This window comes from Struthio camelus, chromosome 7, assembly GCF_040807025.1.
Source record: "Struthio camelus isolate bStrCam1 chromosome 7, bStrCam1.hap1, whole genome shotgun sequence".
In the NCBI taxonomy this organism is placed as follows: domain Eukaryota; kingdom Metazoa; phylum Chordata; class Aves; order Struthioniformes; family Struthionidae; genus Struthio; species Struthio camelus.
In genome coordinates this window covers 25,717,249-25,736,392 of record NC_090948.1, presented here as the reverse complement: position 1 = coordinate 25,736,392, position 19,144 = coordinate 25,717,249, and the positions used below count along the sequence as shown (strand labels likewise).

Genomic DNA, 19,144 nt, shown 5'->3' with positions numbered 1-19,144 from the left:
ATCTTTTCACATCTTGCTTGTATGCAGCATTTATCACAGTTACTTGAATATTCATCTATTTTTATATGATCCCACTAGTCTCCCAGGCCAGCAGTGTGGGAAGATGCAATTTTCCAGAAACATTAGTCTAGTAATTTAAAATCTTGTAGCTGATATGACTGAGGTTTTGCTGAAGTCTTTCAGTGCTGTTGGAGTAGGTTAATGCTGGGGTAGCACTAGTCTGGTCAGCTGTAATCAGGTGGTGAGCAAATCTGGTGCCAAGAGCCAACCAGCCAACCTAGATTTTGTAAAAGATGTTGGCATCAGATGATTCTGCAACATAGTCACTGAACGACTGTACGTCAACATGCTGCGGCTTCTCCTTTTTTAATTTGGTGGCAGATGGTGGTTATTACAGCCAAGAATAATGGAAAGCCAGAGGCCCTGCCCATTGCTATCAGACTGAATGTTGGCTATTCTAAATGGAAACGTTTGATTAAGGGTGGGATTTGGCTTCTGTTTTCATGTATTTTGGCACTGTGGTCTGACACATTACACTTATAGTATTTAAGACAAATTAAATATATGCATCTTCAAATACACTATTCATTTCTTTCAACCTTCACACACCTCAGCTTTCTCTCTCGAAATACAGTTTGAGAATTATTCCACATATGCACATTTATGTTATTGACTGCAAATGCATACGTATAAACAAGTGCCTTTCCCTCGCTTTTTAAATAAGATGGCTCTCTGCTTCTACAGAACTGTAGTGCCAGGCTAATTACAAGTGAGAGAAAAAAGGTTACCAACCCCTTCAGAAAAACAGTCATTTAAGATGTATATCTAACAAGCGGCAACCTTGAAATCTCACTCTCACTGAAAAGAACATTAAAAAAGCCTTTCTGACTATACCACTGGAGGAAAGTTTTAATAAAAACTAATTAAACTACAAAAATCCCAAGTGGTTAACTGATTTTAGGGGCTAAATTTCTGGCAATTCTAATTATCCTCTTGTGGCTTCACTTAGTGTTTCACAACCATGACAGATGACAATGAAAAACTGCAGTTAAATTCATCCTCCCTGACACCATGCTAAGCACTAGCTTCTCCCTCTCCAAGTAAAATCAATACCATGTTTGAGTAAACACGTTTACAGCTTTATTAGGATGTCTTGCTTGTTCTGTAACAGCTACTTGAAGCTGTGGTAACAAATCGACTCAACTCAGTTAAACCTAGAGAGCTGGGTAAGAGGCTCATCGATAAGGTTGTTACAAAAATAAACTGCAGGAGATCAGAAAGCTGGAACAAACAGCCTCGTAAATGTCAATATTTTTACTTCCAGAGAATGACAAAACCATGAGATCACAAATAAAAGGTTTGGGAAGTCTATTTTTACTCTATTTACAAAACGGTCACATGCTAAATGAGGGATGCATTTCACTGTCTATGTACAACCCCCTAACACAAACTTATTTTCTAATCATCAGCATGAATGCTAAAACAAGCATGTTTTTGAGAGAAGCAGCTAGTATTGTTGTCTCTATCCTTCTTGTTTTCTTTATATTTATGGACACTTTTTGAGTGTATTGAATCTCTTTAGGATCACTCAGATGGGTGTATGTTTTCCTCAGTCTGAGTTCACACAGTCATTTACGGACACATACAAATAATGCAACTTTGCATTTACTAGAGGGTTGTGAATAACTGTTTTTGTATCACTTTAGCAGCCATTTCCTGGGGTGGAGAGGAGGTGTTGAATGCATAAAGCAAAAGAGAACTCCAACCCTAATGCCATAAAGAAAGCATTACATGTGGAAGAAGTTAATGAAACCCTCCAGTGAAAGTGTAACAATAAAAAAATGAAATAAAACTCTGCTACATCCTTGTTATTCCATTGGAAATCAGTTACTCAAGGCTGAATACTCTTATTGCATTGCCTATATGCTTACCACTGCCTGCACCTACTTGGCCAGCTCACCGAAGCTGGTAGAATAAGGTAGAATAATACTTCCCAGGACCTGCCTAGATGCTTGGACCCACCAGGGACTCTCTCTAAAGAAAATGAGCAGTTTTGTTTCATCGATGTCTTTGTTCAAGTAGAAACGGTTGTAACTCCACAGCAGTTTGGTACTGAAGGCTGTGCAACGGATGGAGAAGACCTGGATCACAGTTCGAAGTCTACTGAGATTGATGGCAGTTTTCCCAATGACTTTGACATGTTAGCCTATGCCTTGACCGAGGGCTCTCCACCCTTAAAGGAGGAATGTTTTCTGCGGCGATAGCCTCCACCTTACTCATCCTCAGTAGACTCTAGTTTAGTCTGTGTTGCATATCACCTATGTAAAACCTCCCCAGTGCTTCTGACCGTCCAAGAAAAGAATCATTTCAATTTATAATATGCTCCAAGAAAGATGTGATGGAGGACACTGGTAACAAAGCTATAACTTTTGATGGCTTGGTCATATTTTTTATTTTTATTGCCACATGATGAACTTTGGAAAATTCCCTTTTGGATCAGAATCTGGTGGCTTTGGGCTTGTCTCTAACAGCCAAGATCGGGGGAAAACATTTGATTAAAAAAGTAAGTTTTTACAGTCTCCAGGCTTACAAGGAATAATCAGGGCACTGCATATGCCAAACCAGAACACAGGTATTTTCACTGGAAGCGTCTTCTGCAACTATCTGAAAAAAGTACCTTGCAGGCTGATACTTCTCTTTCTTTTTTCCCCCAGAAACTTCTCCTAGAAACTTTCCTAGAAGTGTTTCTGGAAAGTGAAAATTCCCTTTAGCCATTCTTGAGGCAGCAGAATGAAATAAAACTCTTTTTTTTTTCCCAGTACCTCAGGAAATTTTCTAAGCCTCACAACAGATCCCCAGTATTTACACTAAATGGTGCAGATAAATCTTATTACACCCACTGGCTGGGTTAAGAGGAAGAGAATTCCACATAGAAATAATGAAGCTCTAAGCATAACAAGATGGAATATTACGTGCTTCTCTTTATTTGGTTCTTAACATTGTTTGAAAGCATGACGCTTCTGTCATATATTTAAGGACACTAAACGCAAAAAAGGCTACATGAATGTAACTTTATGGGTGAGATTCCCATGCACAAAAGCTCAGAAACTGGAAGTTGTGTTTGCCAGAGCAACCATAACTCAGCAAGGTTTCATTTGCAGGTACACTTCTACACAATCAAGTCAGCAGTATGCAATGAGAATCAAAAAGCAACAAGCAGCACAATGGGAATGACTCGGTAGCTAGAGAGCCTATGAATTTCTTGACTTCTGTGGACTGAAATAGCCTACCACAGCATTATATTTATAAAGCTCCTATAGGATAGAGTGACATTTAATATCCTTTTCCTCTTTAAGTGTCTGTAACAGTCCTGAATTGATACTGCCAGAAAAAAAAAAAAAAGCTTAATCATTTATTGATCACCAATAACAGTAATGTCCTAAGTACAGTAGGAGATCAGTGTCAAACAAACCTACAAGCACTGCTACCATTAACTGCTTTCAACTGGGACTTTTTTTTTTTTAAACCTTCTAAATTCCCATTTCACTTATGAGCCTTTCAGCGTGGGGAAACTGAACAAGTTATGTGAGCAGTTACTATACTACTATGTAAGAGAGGACATTGTGAGCAAGTTACTGTAGTACTAGCTGCTACCACGGTCTTGAGAAATATCTTTACGATTATTGTGAAAATCTCCATAGCACCATACCAAGTCACATCAGACATGAAACAGATACCGAATTTCCTTGTGTTTTTACATTTCATTGCGAGTTGTTTTATTTGCTGTGAATATCACATCAGTTTAATCTGACACATCATTTCTTAGGGGACTATATCGTGCCCTGACTCCCAGGGGAATTTTCTTGCTGATCCAATCTGACTAGTGCCTCTGTCTCTACTCAGAATACATTAAAATAACACAAAAATATTACCAACAGTCTGAGAGCAAGGTAATAATAACTCATTAAAGTCATTTCTAACCTTCCACGTGAACATTTTCTTTATCATTACATGATTTTTCTAACACTTGCTACATTAACATAAAATGAAATGTTATGAGGATAGGGATAGTAGGCATGACAAAATATTTTAAACAGTGATGATTTGCTTTGAGGCATTAAGTCAATTTGTAATTGTCCCATAGCTATTATAGCAAAAATTGGAACTTTATAATTGGTTTTGAAAATCTATTTTTAACACAGTAGGTTTGTTTTTAAAATGTACAGAACCTATTCAACGTTCTGTTTCTCACAAAGCCTGACCAGAGTGCCATTGAATTTATGGTGAGAAAAGTTCTACCTTTTAAGACCTCATTTTGCAAAATATTAATCTTCTTGCCGTGTACTGAGCTTCCCTTAACATTGCCACTGTCACTGACAGGAAAAGAGACATAGCAACTGGAAGGATCAGGTCCTGCTTCAGTCTAACTAGGAACTTCTGAGGATTTTTAATTCCATGCATTGATCCTTTCATTCAGATGTAAATTTTTACATGTTACTTTTAAAATGACAGAACACAAACCAAGAGTTTGTCTTGCACTTAATTTAACTAGGTATTTTTCTGGATTCCGTTTATACTGTACAGGTGAAAATGTGAATTAGCATATTTAAGTTGTATTTTGATAATAAAATAAACATGCAATAAAATCATGAAGAAAAACACTTAGAACCCAGAAGAAAGGTAACAATTAAAAAAAAAACAAAACAGATTGGATCACAATTAAATTACACTAGAACACCTGTTTCAGGATTTGAGAATCATACCAATGCAGAAGAGCATATTATTTCCAAAGAAGTAACTTTTAATGGAAATTGGTATAACATGAAACAGGGAGTTAAACAGAAAACAGAAATATAGAGTGATTTTCCTGAGTGATATCTCTTTCTATGATTATGCTTAAGGATTTACAACTCAAATGGTGGCAAATTTCTAAACTGTGCCAATACTAATGTTGAAATTACTAGCGACTGGCTACAATATTGATCAGAATAATGATGTGCCTCTAGCTAAGACTGAGAAAAATCAAGCAGGAACATATAACCTGGTAATTTCCTAGTTTATAGAAGGTCAGCTACAGAGATAACGTTGCCATCTAACAGCCTAGGTTTAGATGTGATACTTATCTGTGAGAGTTAAGAATGGCATGAGAACACAGGGGCGGTAAGTCATGAACATGCTGACAAGTTATCCCCCGGCAAGCAAAGATTGATGTCCTATCTGCAGCTCAGCTATAATACTTGTGTATGCTGCTTATAAAATAGAGGTATTAAAGATGGGCAAAATGGGCTGTCAGTCAAAATGCTGATGACTTTAAGAAGGTATTTTTATTTCAAAACTTCGTATCTCATCAGCCATGATTTCAGTAACAACAGGATTGCTCAGAGGCAATTAGCCGCCCCTGTTGTATAAATGAAGATGACGAGAGTGCTGATCTCTGTTATAACATTTATCTTCACTTCAAAGAAAAGACAGAACAACTCAAAGTAGTATCCCCTTGTCTCTTTATTCACGAAGATAAATTTTATAGCAGAAATAAGCCACAGTAAGTTACATATCCATATTTATTTAATTGATATCACCAAACAAAAAATATCACTTATTGCCAGGTGGCAAATCAAATTGCATCTCAGGGCTCAGGTATTATCAAAGGGCAGTATTTCACAGCAGTGACATTTTAACCAATGCATTTCTCTGTATCAAATGTGATTAAGAAATGGTGACAATTTCCCAAGGTATCGTAAACAAGTATAAACATCTCATACAAATTAAAGACCACTGTAAGTGGATTAAGTAGCTTCCGATATCACACGCCTGCTTTTCAATAAAGAACTATTCCTAGTTCCTTGAACTCTAGAATATTTTGGGGGTTGCACGTACTGGAGGAAGGGCAGCTCTTACAACAGAGATTCAAACAGAGATGAAAATAAAACAAAGATGAGGAATATTCCATTTCCCTGCAGTGTTTTTTGTGAAAACAGTTTCTTTCACAGTCTTAGAGAGTCCTATACATCCATTAAGGAGCTTTCTTTCTAATATAGTCACAAACTCACTCATGATTTAGTATTCTCACAAACCACTCAAATCATCTGTCTCTGCTGACTGCATTATCAGAACTTTTTGTCTTGTTTAGCACTCCTGGTGTAGCCATACACCATCTATCCAAAAGTATGTATTTCATTTCTCACACGCAAGCACCTGCCTCCATCCACACAACCTCTTCACCTGAAATACAAAAGGGACTTATTAGTCTAAGTCATGAATACAGTATATCTTAGCCCTATGTCAGATTTATTTTAAGAGGGAATTTCCATTGTAAAAGCTTCATTTTTTTAATTCAGTCAGCTTCTACTCTCTAACCACCAACATTGCCCTCAGAAGATGACTGAGAGTGGATTTTCAGAGGAGCTGAAAATGACATTTGGGCACCTAATTCCTCAAGTTTTGCAAGTCCTAATCACACCATAATTTAGACTGGAAGGAACCTCTGGAGATCACCTGCCCCAGCTCCTGGCTTAAGGCAGGGCCAGCTCACATCATGAAAAGTCTCCCCAGATTTTTTTTTTTAAGGTTCTTGGATTCCTTCCATAAATAATGGGTTTTGCGAAGCAACAGTAGAAGCATTAATATGTTGGATTTAATTCTGTTTTCATTTTCATCAATATTATACTTGTGTAAATCAACTGGTTTCCAGGAAGGTATTCCAGATTTATACTAGTCCACTCAGAAAACAGAATCAGACCTTTCTTAAAAATGGTTTCTTGAATCAAACCTAATAGTACAGGAGTAATGATGTGCTACAAAACAACTCCTTTTGGCAGTGATTCTCTTCACTGTGGGCCTTTTGCAAGCCTATATTTATACTTCTTGCATTGTGTTTTTATAAACATACATACGTACTTATAATATACTTGAAGAATGTTTCAAATTCAGGATAATATTTTAACATTTTAATAATGCAGAAATATACCAACTATTACTGAACTCTGACAACAAAGTTGGATATCAATCTATAGGAAGTTATTTGCATTTACGTCACAGAAGCAGGCTAAAATTTGAACAATGTGATGACCTTTGGGCAAAATCCTAGGAATCCAAGGTCTTGATCTAATCTGCAGATGAATTTCAATTAAGATGGAAAAAAATAAAGTTTAGGTTTAACCTGTATATGAAAGATTGTGAGATGGCTTAATTTAGCCAGTTTGGCCATGGGAACATAACCAAAAGGAGGGAAGTATCTCCACTAAGCTCTGTGGTCTCCAAAGGAAAGATAAGGATGCCATGAGGCACATCCACGCAAAGACATGTGACAGAAGACAATTCCGCTTTTGTTCCTAACCCTGACTTCTGGCAGAGTAGTTCTCTGACAGCTGAGGCAGTAGCTGGGCACCTCATAAGACCACACCATTTTTCAAAAGAGGAGGAGGGAGAACTGTTTATTCCGTAAGCACGTGCAGCAAAAAATTTCTCTATGTAGCTTTCAAACTGTAGGTAACAGCTTTCCTCTGCACATGAAAGCTGCCAATGGGATTTTTAAATTGACAGGTGGTTTGAGCCGTTGACCTCAGCTTTGATACCGACGGAAATAAATTGCTACAAGCTGGTATTGGGCACCTTACAATGCCTAATGAAGAGCTCTTTATAGCTCAAGATTTCTTGTCCTTGTGAGTGGTATAATATCTTTATAGCATGGTGACAGTAATACATACTTACTGTGCACATTCTGTTGCTGCTTCATTACATTACTTCAAAATGATTTGCAGTTACATTTCATACTCTAGCACTTTTCTTACAGTATATGACTAAATCATATTAGATTAGCAAAGAAATATATTGACAGAACCTGGAGGAACATATTGATTTTACACTTTCTTCCATTCATTTATTACGAATTCGCTAGCCAGTTCCACTTAGCAGACATATTCTAGGGGGGAGATTTTGCAGGGAACAATGACAGTAACCAGCATAAAAGATTCTCATTGTTTTCATTTGTTACTGTGGCGATGACAAAGAGGAGTCCAAACAGAAGGCAAAACCTATGATGGCTAAGGAGAGCATAATGGCATAAAGGAAAGCATAAGATGGTAAAATTGTCTGTATTTCAATACATGCACTGCTATTAAATGGGTTTTGAATATCATGATTGCAGAGGTTCAGAATGGGACCAACTAATAATAAATAAATGCTAATTTAATAAAGAGTAACAGAATGTTCCCCAAACTCTACAAAATAAGGCTGCAATTCCATTAAGAGGACTCTTGTGACATAAGCCATGCTAGCAAAGCTCAAACAATTTGTCAATGTCATCAGAACCCTGGGGTGAAATTACAACTTTAATTTATGGGTATTTCAGGGATTTGTAACTGGAAATCTGTGGTACCCCTGAAATCCACAAGAGGTGCCGAGATGCTACGAAGTAAATTGTTATTGCTTAAACTTCTAAAAGGAAGCAGTGTTGTCAAAAAGCAATAAAGGCAGGAGTCTGTTTGTATTGTTTAGAGAAGTATTTTTAGGATAACGATACCTCCAGCAATTTTAACATCTAATTTCTCATTCATGCATTGCACCAGCCTGAGTGGCAGGTGACTTGATGCCTGCAGTGCTAGGTAAGAAATTTAGAGATATTCCTGATCCCAACTTAATAAAAACACGCTTCAGCTGCAGAATCCAGTTTGTTTTCTGTTGCTAGCTGTAGGAGTAAGCTAGCTCTACTTGGAGGCCACAGGCTTCAGACACAGAACTACTGAACTAACGAACCAACTCACACAGTTATAAGTGCCCAGAAACTTGGCTTCTTTAATTTTTTTCATTTTTAAGTTTAATGACCTTCAGTAGTTAGATAGGTTCTAGGAAAAAAAAAAAAAAAGAGTTCTTATTTTCCACTTTCCCATGGAGAAATACATGAGGAGTGATTTGCCAAGTTGGCATAATCATCAAGATGGAATTTCCTTACAATCTTGTGAGTTATACCTCTGGAAGAAAGTGCCTCAGTGAAAGACCCTTCAAAAGATGATAAAGTCTAACAAACCTGACCTCCTAATGTAAAATAAATCCTGCTTGATGGAGTTAGTTCTCATTATATCCCACATTCCCTTCTCAGCCAAGACATTTGCTCCAACAAGACCACCATTCAGTCATGTTAATTTACCAGCCCTGGAGAAGTCAGGGAAGCTTTGCCGAGGGACTCTTGTTCTCTACTGTTTGAATAAAGGAGCTATGTTTCCAGGAAAGTATATTATACCATTGAGTGCATTTTTGAGCTAAGGGATGAATTCTGAAACATTTTACTACAAGGACTCTAAAGGTTGAGTCAGAATATTGTGTGCGCTGTTGCCTGGGTAGTTCTGATAAAAATCTCAATCAAAGAAAAAAACTAGAAAAAAAACATTGAAGAGAATCTAACTTTCCCATTATAAAAATTTTGTCAGGCCAACAACGCTGCATCTGGTTCAATGCTAGAATCAACGCAAGATACATATGTTGAGTAGTATTACCAATATCACTGTGTAGGACTTTCTGGTAAGGAGACAATAAAAAACTTTTCCTGTTGCAAATGCATACTTTGAAAAAGTATGAAAAGGGTGATATAGATAAAATACAGACATCCCCCCCAAATGAAACACAGATCAAATCAAAGCCTACCCAGTCCAGTATCCTATTTCCTGCATATGGGAGGGAAAATGAAATGACTCCATGAAGAAGGAGACCACAGTATATAGAATCAGCTGTGTACCTAGACTGTTATGACTCCCAAATCTCCCATCTGGACTAAACTCAGGAAAATCTGAACTCTGAGGAGAATAAATGATCAATTTATTATTTATGGAGTGGCAGAGGAGAACTAGGATAGCTCAGAAACTAATGGGAGAACTACAGATATTCAAAAGCTCATATTGGTTTCCAAGTCATAGCTGAGTGAAATATGGTGCAATGAGAACCTAAGTTCATGTTTGCTATTCAGGTAGAGCTCTAATTCCGATTTCAGACAGCTTTTGCAACTGCTGAGCCAAATGACATTACAGAAGGAAAAATTGCTGTGATCCTTTCCTTACCTACTATCAGGGGAGAAACATGCAGTACCATGCTATCACTGCACTGCACTGTACTTGTGCTCCATACAAACAGTATATGATGCCTCAGTGCTGTTTGTAGGGGAACTGAGGAAAATCACATAGCCGTAAACCACGGTACAGGAACTTTGTTAAGATTCCTCCAAAAGACACTGAAGCTTTCTGTATCCAGGTGGGTTATCTCAATATATTTAGAATGAAAAGGGGGAGCTGATCTTTTAGAAGCAGATTTTGTCTACTTTTTCCCATTTCCTTCCCAGGGAGCTTACCCTTTCCCCCATCATTTTCCCCTAGACTGCTGAAATCCGCTGCTTGATGCTTAGAGAAAGGACTAACACAACTGACCTAACACCAGCCTGATGAGATGTACCTGAACTCCTGCTGATGCTGTTGAAGGCAGCTGTTTGGAATAGGGTTTGATTTGGCTTATATCAATGAATCCATTCAGTATATTCTGAGTAATTACTAACATCAAAGTTTAGCCCTTCTACAGAAAAATAGCAGCTATTGCAGTACCAGGGAAAAGGATATTGTTTAAAGAGTGTTATGAGAGACCACACTCTCATAACTGTGAGAGAACTGTGTGCAGTTCTTAAAACCTGATGATCTAGTCATAATATTCTTCCTACAGGTAAACTAGGAAAGAACAGAAGTAGGATTATTAAAAAAAAGGTCCTGATTTCCAAAAGTCGATATAATTGCTAAAAACTGAAGAACATAAACACAACCTGAGATAAATATGGCAGACACTTCAAAAATTGCTTCCTGCTGAGGCAAAGCTTGGTCGGTCTCTGCCCTCTTGCCCACCTGTGCACTACCCATTACGATTTTATTCTCAGGACCTGAAAATAAAATTAGCAAGATCTTTTCTCTGTTTCCATGATGAGAACCGCAGCTTACTGGCACAGCTGATACACAGAGCACATGTATGCAGGGACAAGCACTTGAAGATGATCTTTATTTCACAGTCATTATTTACTGGTTCAAATTTAGTCCTGTATGTTACTTAGGAACAATAGAGAGTGACAAGCGTGCACTAAAAGGTGTATGGATAACATGACCTAATGCACTTCCTTCTATTTCTGTCCTTTTTGATTCAGGAAAGCACTGAAGCAAACGAGTAATCACATTCCTATTTTCATCCAGATTTAAGTAAATACTGAAAATTTATCATGGGTTTAAGTGATGTATTGAGCAAGGATGGAATTATTCACATGCTTAAGATTGAGCTTACGTTGAATCCTTTCTTGAAGTGGGGCCCAATTCTGAAGCTTTAATTTGGGTAACACACTGCTTGTTATCCCCTTCATAGCTTCACGACAGAGCCCTGGAATTCTATTTATAAAGTCTCTTTGGTACTGTTTCCAGTAAATTAGTGACTAATGGAGCTCCTTAAAGCTACTGGATATTAGAGCCTCCAGGATGCAATAGTGTATCACAGAACTACATGTACGAAGGTTACAAGGAATGACAGAACTTTTGGATTAGATTGGTTTTTGGCTTATATTGAATCATTTTTTAAAACAGGCATAGACATAACATCCTCTTTTTTCCTTAGAACTTGTGCCAAAAAAAATAGTAAGTTTGCAAATGGATATTAACCAATGCCAGATATTTTCTGGGTTTGTTTTAACAAATTAACCCTTTGTGTTCTTTTCTAATGTCCAAATAATTGTATCAGAAGCAGATGTTCTATGAAAATTGACATGATCAGAAGACATTATGCTCACTTATTAACATACTGTTTAATATTCACTACAACCTGTTTTAAAGAACAACAATGTGTTAACATCTAAGCCAGGAGGGATTTCTGTACACTATATAGTACTTGATGCAGCTTGTTTATGCAACAGTCTGACAGATACAATTAATTTCATGAAAACGACTAGGGTAGAGCATAATGGCATATTATCTTTAAAGTAACAGAACACACTTTTCCTTCGAGAACTTAATTAAATCACCTAACTTCAGGATGCAGAGGAAAGCCCTAAAAGGATGAAGTTCATTCTAAAGGACAGTTGAATGAAAAAAATGGTAGTTTTTATAGAGCGAGGATAATAGGAAAATCTCCAAACAAGGGACTGAAGTAACAAGTACCTCCAACAAATGCATCTCCAGCTCCATTGGTATCCACAATTTCACTCTGATCACTCACCAACACAGGGAAAGTAGTTACTTCATTTTCTATAACGGAAGAGGAGAAAATAACATCAGTTACTTGCAAATATGACTTAGAAAAGCACAACAAACAGTGAAGAGTAAAACAATTTAAAACTGGAACACTGATCTTTAACATAATAATTTGGATAAAAATAGATTTGGGTTATAATTCAGTCTGTATTTACTGCACAGGAATATGTGACTACAGCTGATCAAGCTAATTGTTGTGGACATTTTCATAGTTATTCTCAGCCTCATCTCTTTTCTTGATCTCCTAATGCTAAGGGCAAGGGAAAAAAGTAAATCAGGAGGTACACCATTAAATACATGGACATACGGAGAAGACTAAGAGATACCTATCCTGCCAAAACTATTGCTTCCTACCCGTCACAGAGAGGTGATGTAGCCTCCAGAATAGCTAGTCCAAGCCTCCAAAAGTTCAACAGAAATTGCTGCATTAGAAAAAACAGAATGAATGTGAACTAACTAAAATAAAACTGTGAAATAAAGAGCAGGGATTAATATATACCAAAATGCTCTCAAACTACATCTTTCTTAAAAAAAAAAAAAACACCTTGTATGTAAGGAGCCTCCATGTGACTAGATATGGTTTCAAGACTCTAATGCCTTCATCTTCTTCTTTAGTATTTCCTTTTTAAAAAATATTTCCTTCTCTGCAGCTCCCTGCCCTCTACTGGCACTCGTTAAACCTTTTTCAATAGGTGGATACTCAGCATCTTCACCTCCAATTCACTGCCACACCACAGCTCAACATAATTATACCACTTAAGTATGATAACTTTAGAGTTCTAGGGTTATAAATTTAATATATGCCACTAATTAATCAGCTAGGGCTTTCCATGTGGTAATGTCATAATGACGTGATAAAAATATAATTACCACCTTGTCACAATACCTTGTTAAAGCGTAAATTACCCCTGTAACAGAGCCAATGGAAGTTCTGCCTCTGGTAGTCAGTATGCATTAAACTGTCTCAGAGCAAACAGATTGTCCTTTGGCAGACAGCAGGAATTAAAAAAAGGGGAGGGGGGAGAAAAGCCTGTCAACCAGTGAAAATGAAATCCATGGGAGCTGCCTTCTTTTAATTTTTGGTAAAAATAGACATAAAATCGGAAATAGATCCTCCAGTAGCTAAAAGTTGGAGGTGTGTAGTTTCTTCACTGTCCAGCAACAGAGCACACCATAGAAATCATCCTTACACTGCCTTACAGAGTTGCAAACAAGGAAACCCAGTTTGGGAAGCATATAAAGAATTCACAGTCTCAAATCAGGCAAGCCTGTGTATGCTGCAGAGGTACCAGAAGGATCCTGGTTTCTGTGAAATGCAGTGTATCAGCTCTACTGCTCCTCACCATCTGCTACTAAGTGAACCAGGCAGATATAATGATGCTGCCTCCAGAGGGAACTGTTGGCTGGCCCACCAGGAGGGGAGGGGAGGGGAGCATTAGCAACAACCATCCATGAGAGAGGCAAAGGAAAAAGGGTAATGAAAAACATAAGATGGATATTCCAATTAAAGAACAGGTTTCAGTCAGTTCTCAGTGCATCCTACTCTCCACCCTGTTAAGAAAGCTATTTAGAAACCTACTTCAATGCTGTGTTGTACTCTTAAGATAGTCTTCAAGAGCAACGTTTCTCAGTAATTTTAACAGGATTCATTTGAATTGGAAATCAAGAAAGAGAGGTCTTATATTAAACTCTGCCAGGAGAGCAGAGTGTATTCATCCATTTCATAAGAAACTACGTATGATTTGCTCTAGATAATGCAAAAACTATCAGTAAAGTGACAAATCTATTGAGGACACATTGTAATAAACTAATCTGCTTCCTTCTCAAGTGTGCACAGGCACACACAGATGTTTTACATTAAGTACACGTGCACACTTGCACAGTGTATATGTTTGGGCACAGAGAGTGAATAATGCGCACAGATTGTATTTGGGATGCCGTAAGTGGGGGTTGGCATCAAGTAAGACTGTATTCAAGCAGACTTACATAAATGAAAGTTCTCACTGTCATCTTTCTCCTTGCTTTTCCTCCTGAGTCTTGCTTCCCTCCCTAAGCTCCCTCTAGTACTTTCAGGCAAGCATTGCACTAGGAGCGCTTATTCTATCCTTTCTGCGGTAGACGTAAATGTAAATAACTGAATTATTCTAAAAACCCAAACACAATAGTGAATTCAGTTGGTATGAGGGCAGTCTTTTTTTACTGATCACAGTTTTCCACCTCTACCTGGGTCATACATTCTATCTCCCCCTGTTTATATATTTTCAAGTGGGGCAATAATCTCATATTTTGAAGTATTGATGTTTCAGAAGCAGCTAGCGTGGCTTTGGAGTACATACTGCACTGTAAAGATATTAGCATCTGCACATACTGCACACATCCAATACAGCAAATTATCTTTCTTTAACCTTATGAGAACTCCTTCTAGCATAATATAGTATACTGATCTGTTTAAATCTATAGTTAATAATAACACACATGAAAAGATACACCAAAATAATACTAATGTTTTTTTCTTTCCCTCACAATAAATGAAGTCACTTAGAATTAAGGCTCCCATTAAGTTACCTTGCTAGGTCTATGTAACAGCATGTAAAATAGCCAACATCTCCCACTGATCTCAGTATTGTAACAGCCAGGCACAACAGGGCGAATTACAATGAAGCAGAAGTCTCGATTCTGAATATCCTTGCTTTTGTGAGTTTAATGTTATTTTAATTTCATTTTTGTGTTTGAGCTATTACATTATAAAACTCCCAAATCCATCACAGTGAACACAGAGACACCTTGGCTAAGTGCACTGGTCATCAGTGGCCTTGCTCTTCAAAGTCAGTTCTGATTTCATTTATCATTCTGAGAGCTTATGAAATAAAGAATAATTACATAAGTGTTTTGAAATCCAAGTGCTGCTCCTCTGGGCATAATATCCAGTGTTCTATTTTTAAGCAGCAAACATCTTCCATGGTAAACACACTCAGATACAGCACATTCCATCGCGGTACCATTCTGGGAAGCCAGACCACGGAGTGCAAACTGCAGCAAGGTGTCCATAATTAGGAAAATTTAGTAACAAGCATTCACGAAATCTGAAATCTTGGGACTTTGATTCAGCTCTGTCAATGACTTTACACTGCAGAGTAACTCCAGTGACTACAACTGACTTAGAATGATAATTGAGAAATAATCAAAATCAAACAATTAATGTAGTGACTTCATAGGCTGAAGACAATATTCACAGATTAATCAGAATCTGCTCATTGGTAAATTTAGTTACTGTTAACTTGTCACATTATATACATAAAGATGTGAAAAATATCTTTATTTTCCTCAGGCAAAAATATGCACTGGGATGTCTAGCTCTAGATTTTTTTTTCAGGTAAAACAGTCTGGAGAGATAATAATTGGAGAACAATATTAATTGAAAAAACAGTCCTCCTTCCTTTCTACTACACAGAGAAATTCAAGCTCCCAAATGAACGCAGGTCTATTCCACGATGTTAACTGAAACAATCACACTCTGATGAGAGCTGCAAATACTACAGGTCTGTCTTTAAACCAAATTAGAATCACAGACTACACGTCTACTCTTAGTACAGTAATAAACACCAGCAAGCAATCATTACATCCAATTAGGCTGAGTACTTTTCTTAACTGGGTCATTTACCAGTCTCTCTTGCTCTTAAAAGTAGATTAAATGTGTAAACTTACATTTAATTACCTGTAACAGAACTCTTATGGGCAACATGTTGGAGTGTCCTTAATTTTGTATTAAAATAAAATAAAATCAGGAAGGGAGTCCTAAAATACATATAAAAAATGTCTAGCTATTTCCTCAAATAAGCTTTGATCCGCGGGCTGACAGTGGTAGTACAGATGCTTACAAGATGGAGGCACATTCATGCTGCTTTTGTGCGCCTTGACTTGTAAAGAAAGAACAACTGCAAAACAGAACTCTGCCCCACCTCCTCCCCACCCCCAGCCTCTCTAATTTTCTTTAGATCAGGGGCCAAAAAGAGATAAAAAGAAAGAGAAAGAAAGGACAGGAAAAACATAAGAGAAGATAGAAACCTAAGCTCAAAACCTATAAATGTCTCTGGACAGCTATGAGGTAAGGAGTAATGAGAAAAGTATTTGGAACACACCCATGTCAGCATGGGTGATTCTGAGCTCTGACCGCTCTCCAAAAGGTAACAAAAAGCAGCCTGTAGGCTCCAAGCTTCTTCACCTTCTTTAGCACATTCAGGCCTCTTTTAAAATTAGCAGGAAAATAATATTTTCTCCTGTTTTTTCTACAGTGGAAACTACTGTTGTTGTTATAGTTGGCACACAGATAACAGATTTGATACATAAATCAAACAGATACTGTAATTCTCAGACCAGGATCAGCACAGTCACAGTCCACAGTCATAAGGGAGCATCAGGATGGCATTGTGTGCTGATCCTCCCCCAGTTAGAAATACCTGGACTTTCAATAATAATGTATTTCAAACCTGGCAGCGTCGATTCAACCCGTCATTTCAAGGCACACAGAACGAGATCCTGCATTTTCAGGCTCGGACTTTCAGCTAGCTGTTCTGCATGAACATTACAGACCCCCTGGCACTTTCTGTGTGCATGTTAACTCTGTCTTGTTTTCATGCCAACATTTCCCCTCTCCTACATCTATTTCTGTGCACTGTGTGGCCTAGTACTGTAGCTATCTAAGGCTTGACAGAGAAATAAGGAATTTATTTGTGCAAGTCAATGGAATTAAACAGTATGAGTGAGATGCAGGTCAGCCACAAGCTTTGCAATCTTTCTAATCAAATATTTTAATAATACACAATAAAGGATGCTGTATTCTAAGGCGTGCAATATGTAGCCAGGAAAACTTTATAACTAGGAATATAGAAGTTAAGTCCTTATTGCAATAATAAACAATGTTACTCAAAACGAGTCATATAGTAGTTGCCAGTTACAATGCATTTGTATGTCTACGCTATGATACCACCAGTTAATATAAATATTAATATATTTACATAATAAAAGTTCCAGACAGTGCTACTAGGCTAAAATTCTCCTTGCAGCTCACTAGGCAAAAGAAAGTACATATAGCTATGTTGGCCAGGATGCAAAGAGCTGTCCTTCAGAGGCAGCTAGCCCATTTACAGTAGAAACACAGAAGGAATATGATGCCAAAGACTTTGAACCTTCTATGGCTCTACTCGTGGTCCCATAGGTAGGCGTCTGTAGGGGAAATGACAGTAAGCAGACCCTGCTTTCCCTCTCTTCTAGGGTAAAGTTAATGCAAAGATGTCCAGTGAGACCTGTCTTCCCTTTATAGCTCTGCCCAGGTGTACACATTGTCCCATTATCTAGTTAAGGGTATTTTTATTCACAAGTCATACTCGTAGCATCTGACTAAAGCATGATTCACAGGATTAGAGTTAACAGAGGAAAGAAGGTCGCTCCAAAGGAACAAATTCATACACTGAGTTCTCCCTCTCCATCAGCCATTAACGACGATGTAAAATTAAACAGTATTCTTGCACCCAGTGTACATTCACTGAACATCTATGCCTGATTTTCTATGTACTCCAGTCAATACAAAACTACTCTTTGAAGTAACTCTTGACTTATACCATCACGAGCTCAGACTCTGTGTCTCTGTATCTAGTTATAACCATAAAAAAGTAACAGCATCACCTAATGACTCATGAATAGTTTTTATAGGCCCAAATATGTTCTGTTTACTTTACAGAAGGTGTGGGAGCCTCTTAACCTTTGATATCTCTGTAACATCACTGCCAATGCCATAAGCTGAAGCTCTACTTTACTTCTGATAGTAATTAATTGTTTTGTTTGTACAATTAAACAAAACACTATAATTGTATGCAAAAGATGGGGAAATACGAGGAGGTCAATAGAAGACACTATGGTTTTGCCTCAGTTTGGCGCTAATATAATTTTTATATATATACATACATATATGGAAAAACTGCCCCAAAGAACAAGCTGCTGAATTTTTCTGGCATGTGTCACAATGTTTAAAGTTTAGAATGGCAATGAACTCTGTTGAAAAAGCCTTTCTGAACACATGAAACTACTGCCATTTGCCCGCTAGGCACAGCTTTCAGAGGGAGCTGAAACTGCGCCCACTGAACTGCCAGAAAATGCACTCCTCTAACTCAGCGTGGCTGCTAAAGACATAAGGTAGCCCTCAGAATTAAATCATTTTCCTGTGATCTCTCTCTGACCCAGGAAAGGGGTTGAAGGTCAAGGAAAGGCAAAGGGAGTGAAGTCATAGGAACCAAAATTAAGAAAAGCTCAGAACTTTTGCAAATGTCACACTAACGCAACACAATGACTGTCCTGGAATTACTATAAAAAGCTCAGATTAAAATCAGTCCCTAAGACAGAAGAGAGAGGTTACAATAAACTAAACTCCTGAACTGCATGTTCCTAGTCTCTGTGGAGAACGCGGGGCGCCTATCCCCTTGGCGTAGCTACAGTTTTACATCAGTTGCTCACTGCTCTCCTGCCATGAGTCTAGTCAGACCAGCCAAAGTCCCGTGCGACATAAAAGCACATTAGGCCTCAGATATCAACTAATGTAGATCTCTGTTCCTGCGCTGTAAATTCTACGTGATTTGGTTTGGCAAGTGTACACCATATTGTATCCTTAAGAGTAAAAAACCAAACCGACTCCCCCTCCCCCCCCCCCCCCAACTAGTAGTTTTTGAGCTGTACATGGGAGTGGGAACTATGAACAAATCTCTATTTCTATAGATAAATCTAGGTAGCTCAAAGAAATCAAAACAAATGAGAATGGTGACAGCTGAGATTTCAGTTTTCAGTGTCTAATTCACAGAATACATCACATGTGTATGTCCAAGTTACACTGACACACA

At 37.8% G+C, this 19,144-nt stretch overlaps 1 protein-coding gene across 6 annotated transcripts in view; it reads right to left on the bottom strand.

Moving 5' to 3' along the window:
* The window catches only part of ADK (adenosine kinase), a 307,780-nt gene that overhangs the window by 7,140 nt on the left and 281,496 nt on the right, over positions 1-19,144 (bottom strand). For 4 of the 6 annotated variants that reach the window (XM_068950470.1, XM_068950472.1, XM_068950474.1 and 1 more), the window contains one exon: positions 12,165-12,251. In XM_068950470.1, the coding sequence (XP_068806571.1) occupies positions 12,165-12,251 (87 nt within the window). Of the gene's footprint in view, positions 1-2,966; positions 6,223-12,164; positions 12,252-19,144 lie in introns of those variants that run through there. The other 2 variants (XM_068950473.1, XM_068950477.1) reach the window with 1 other exon arrangement.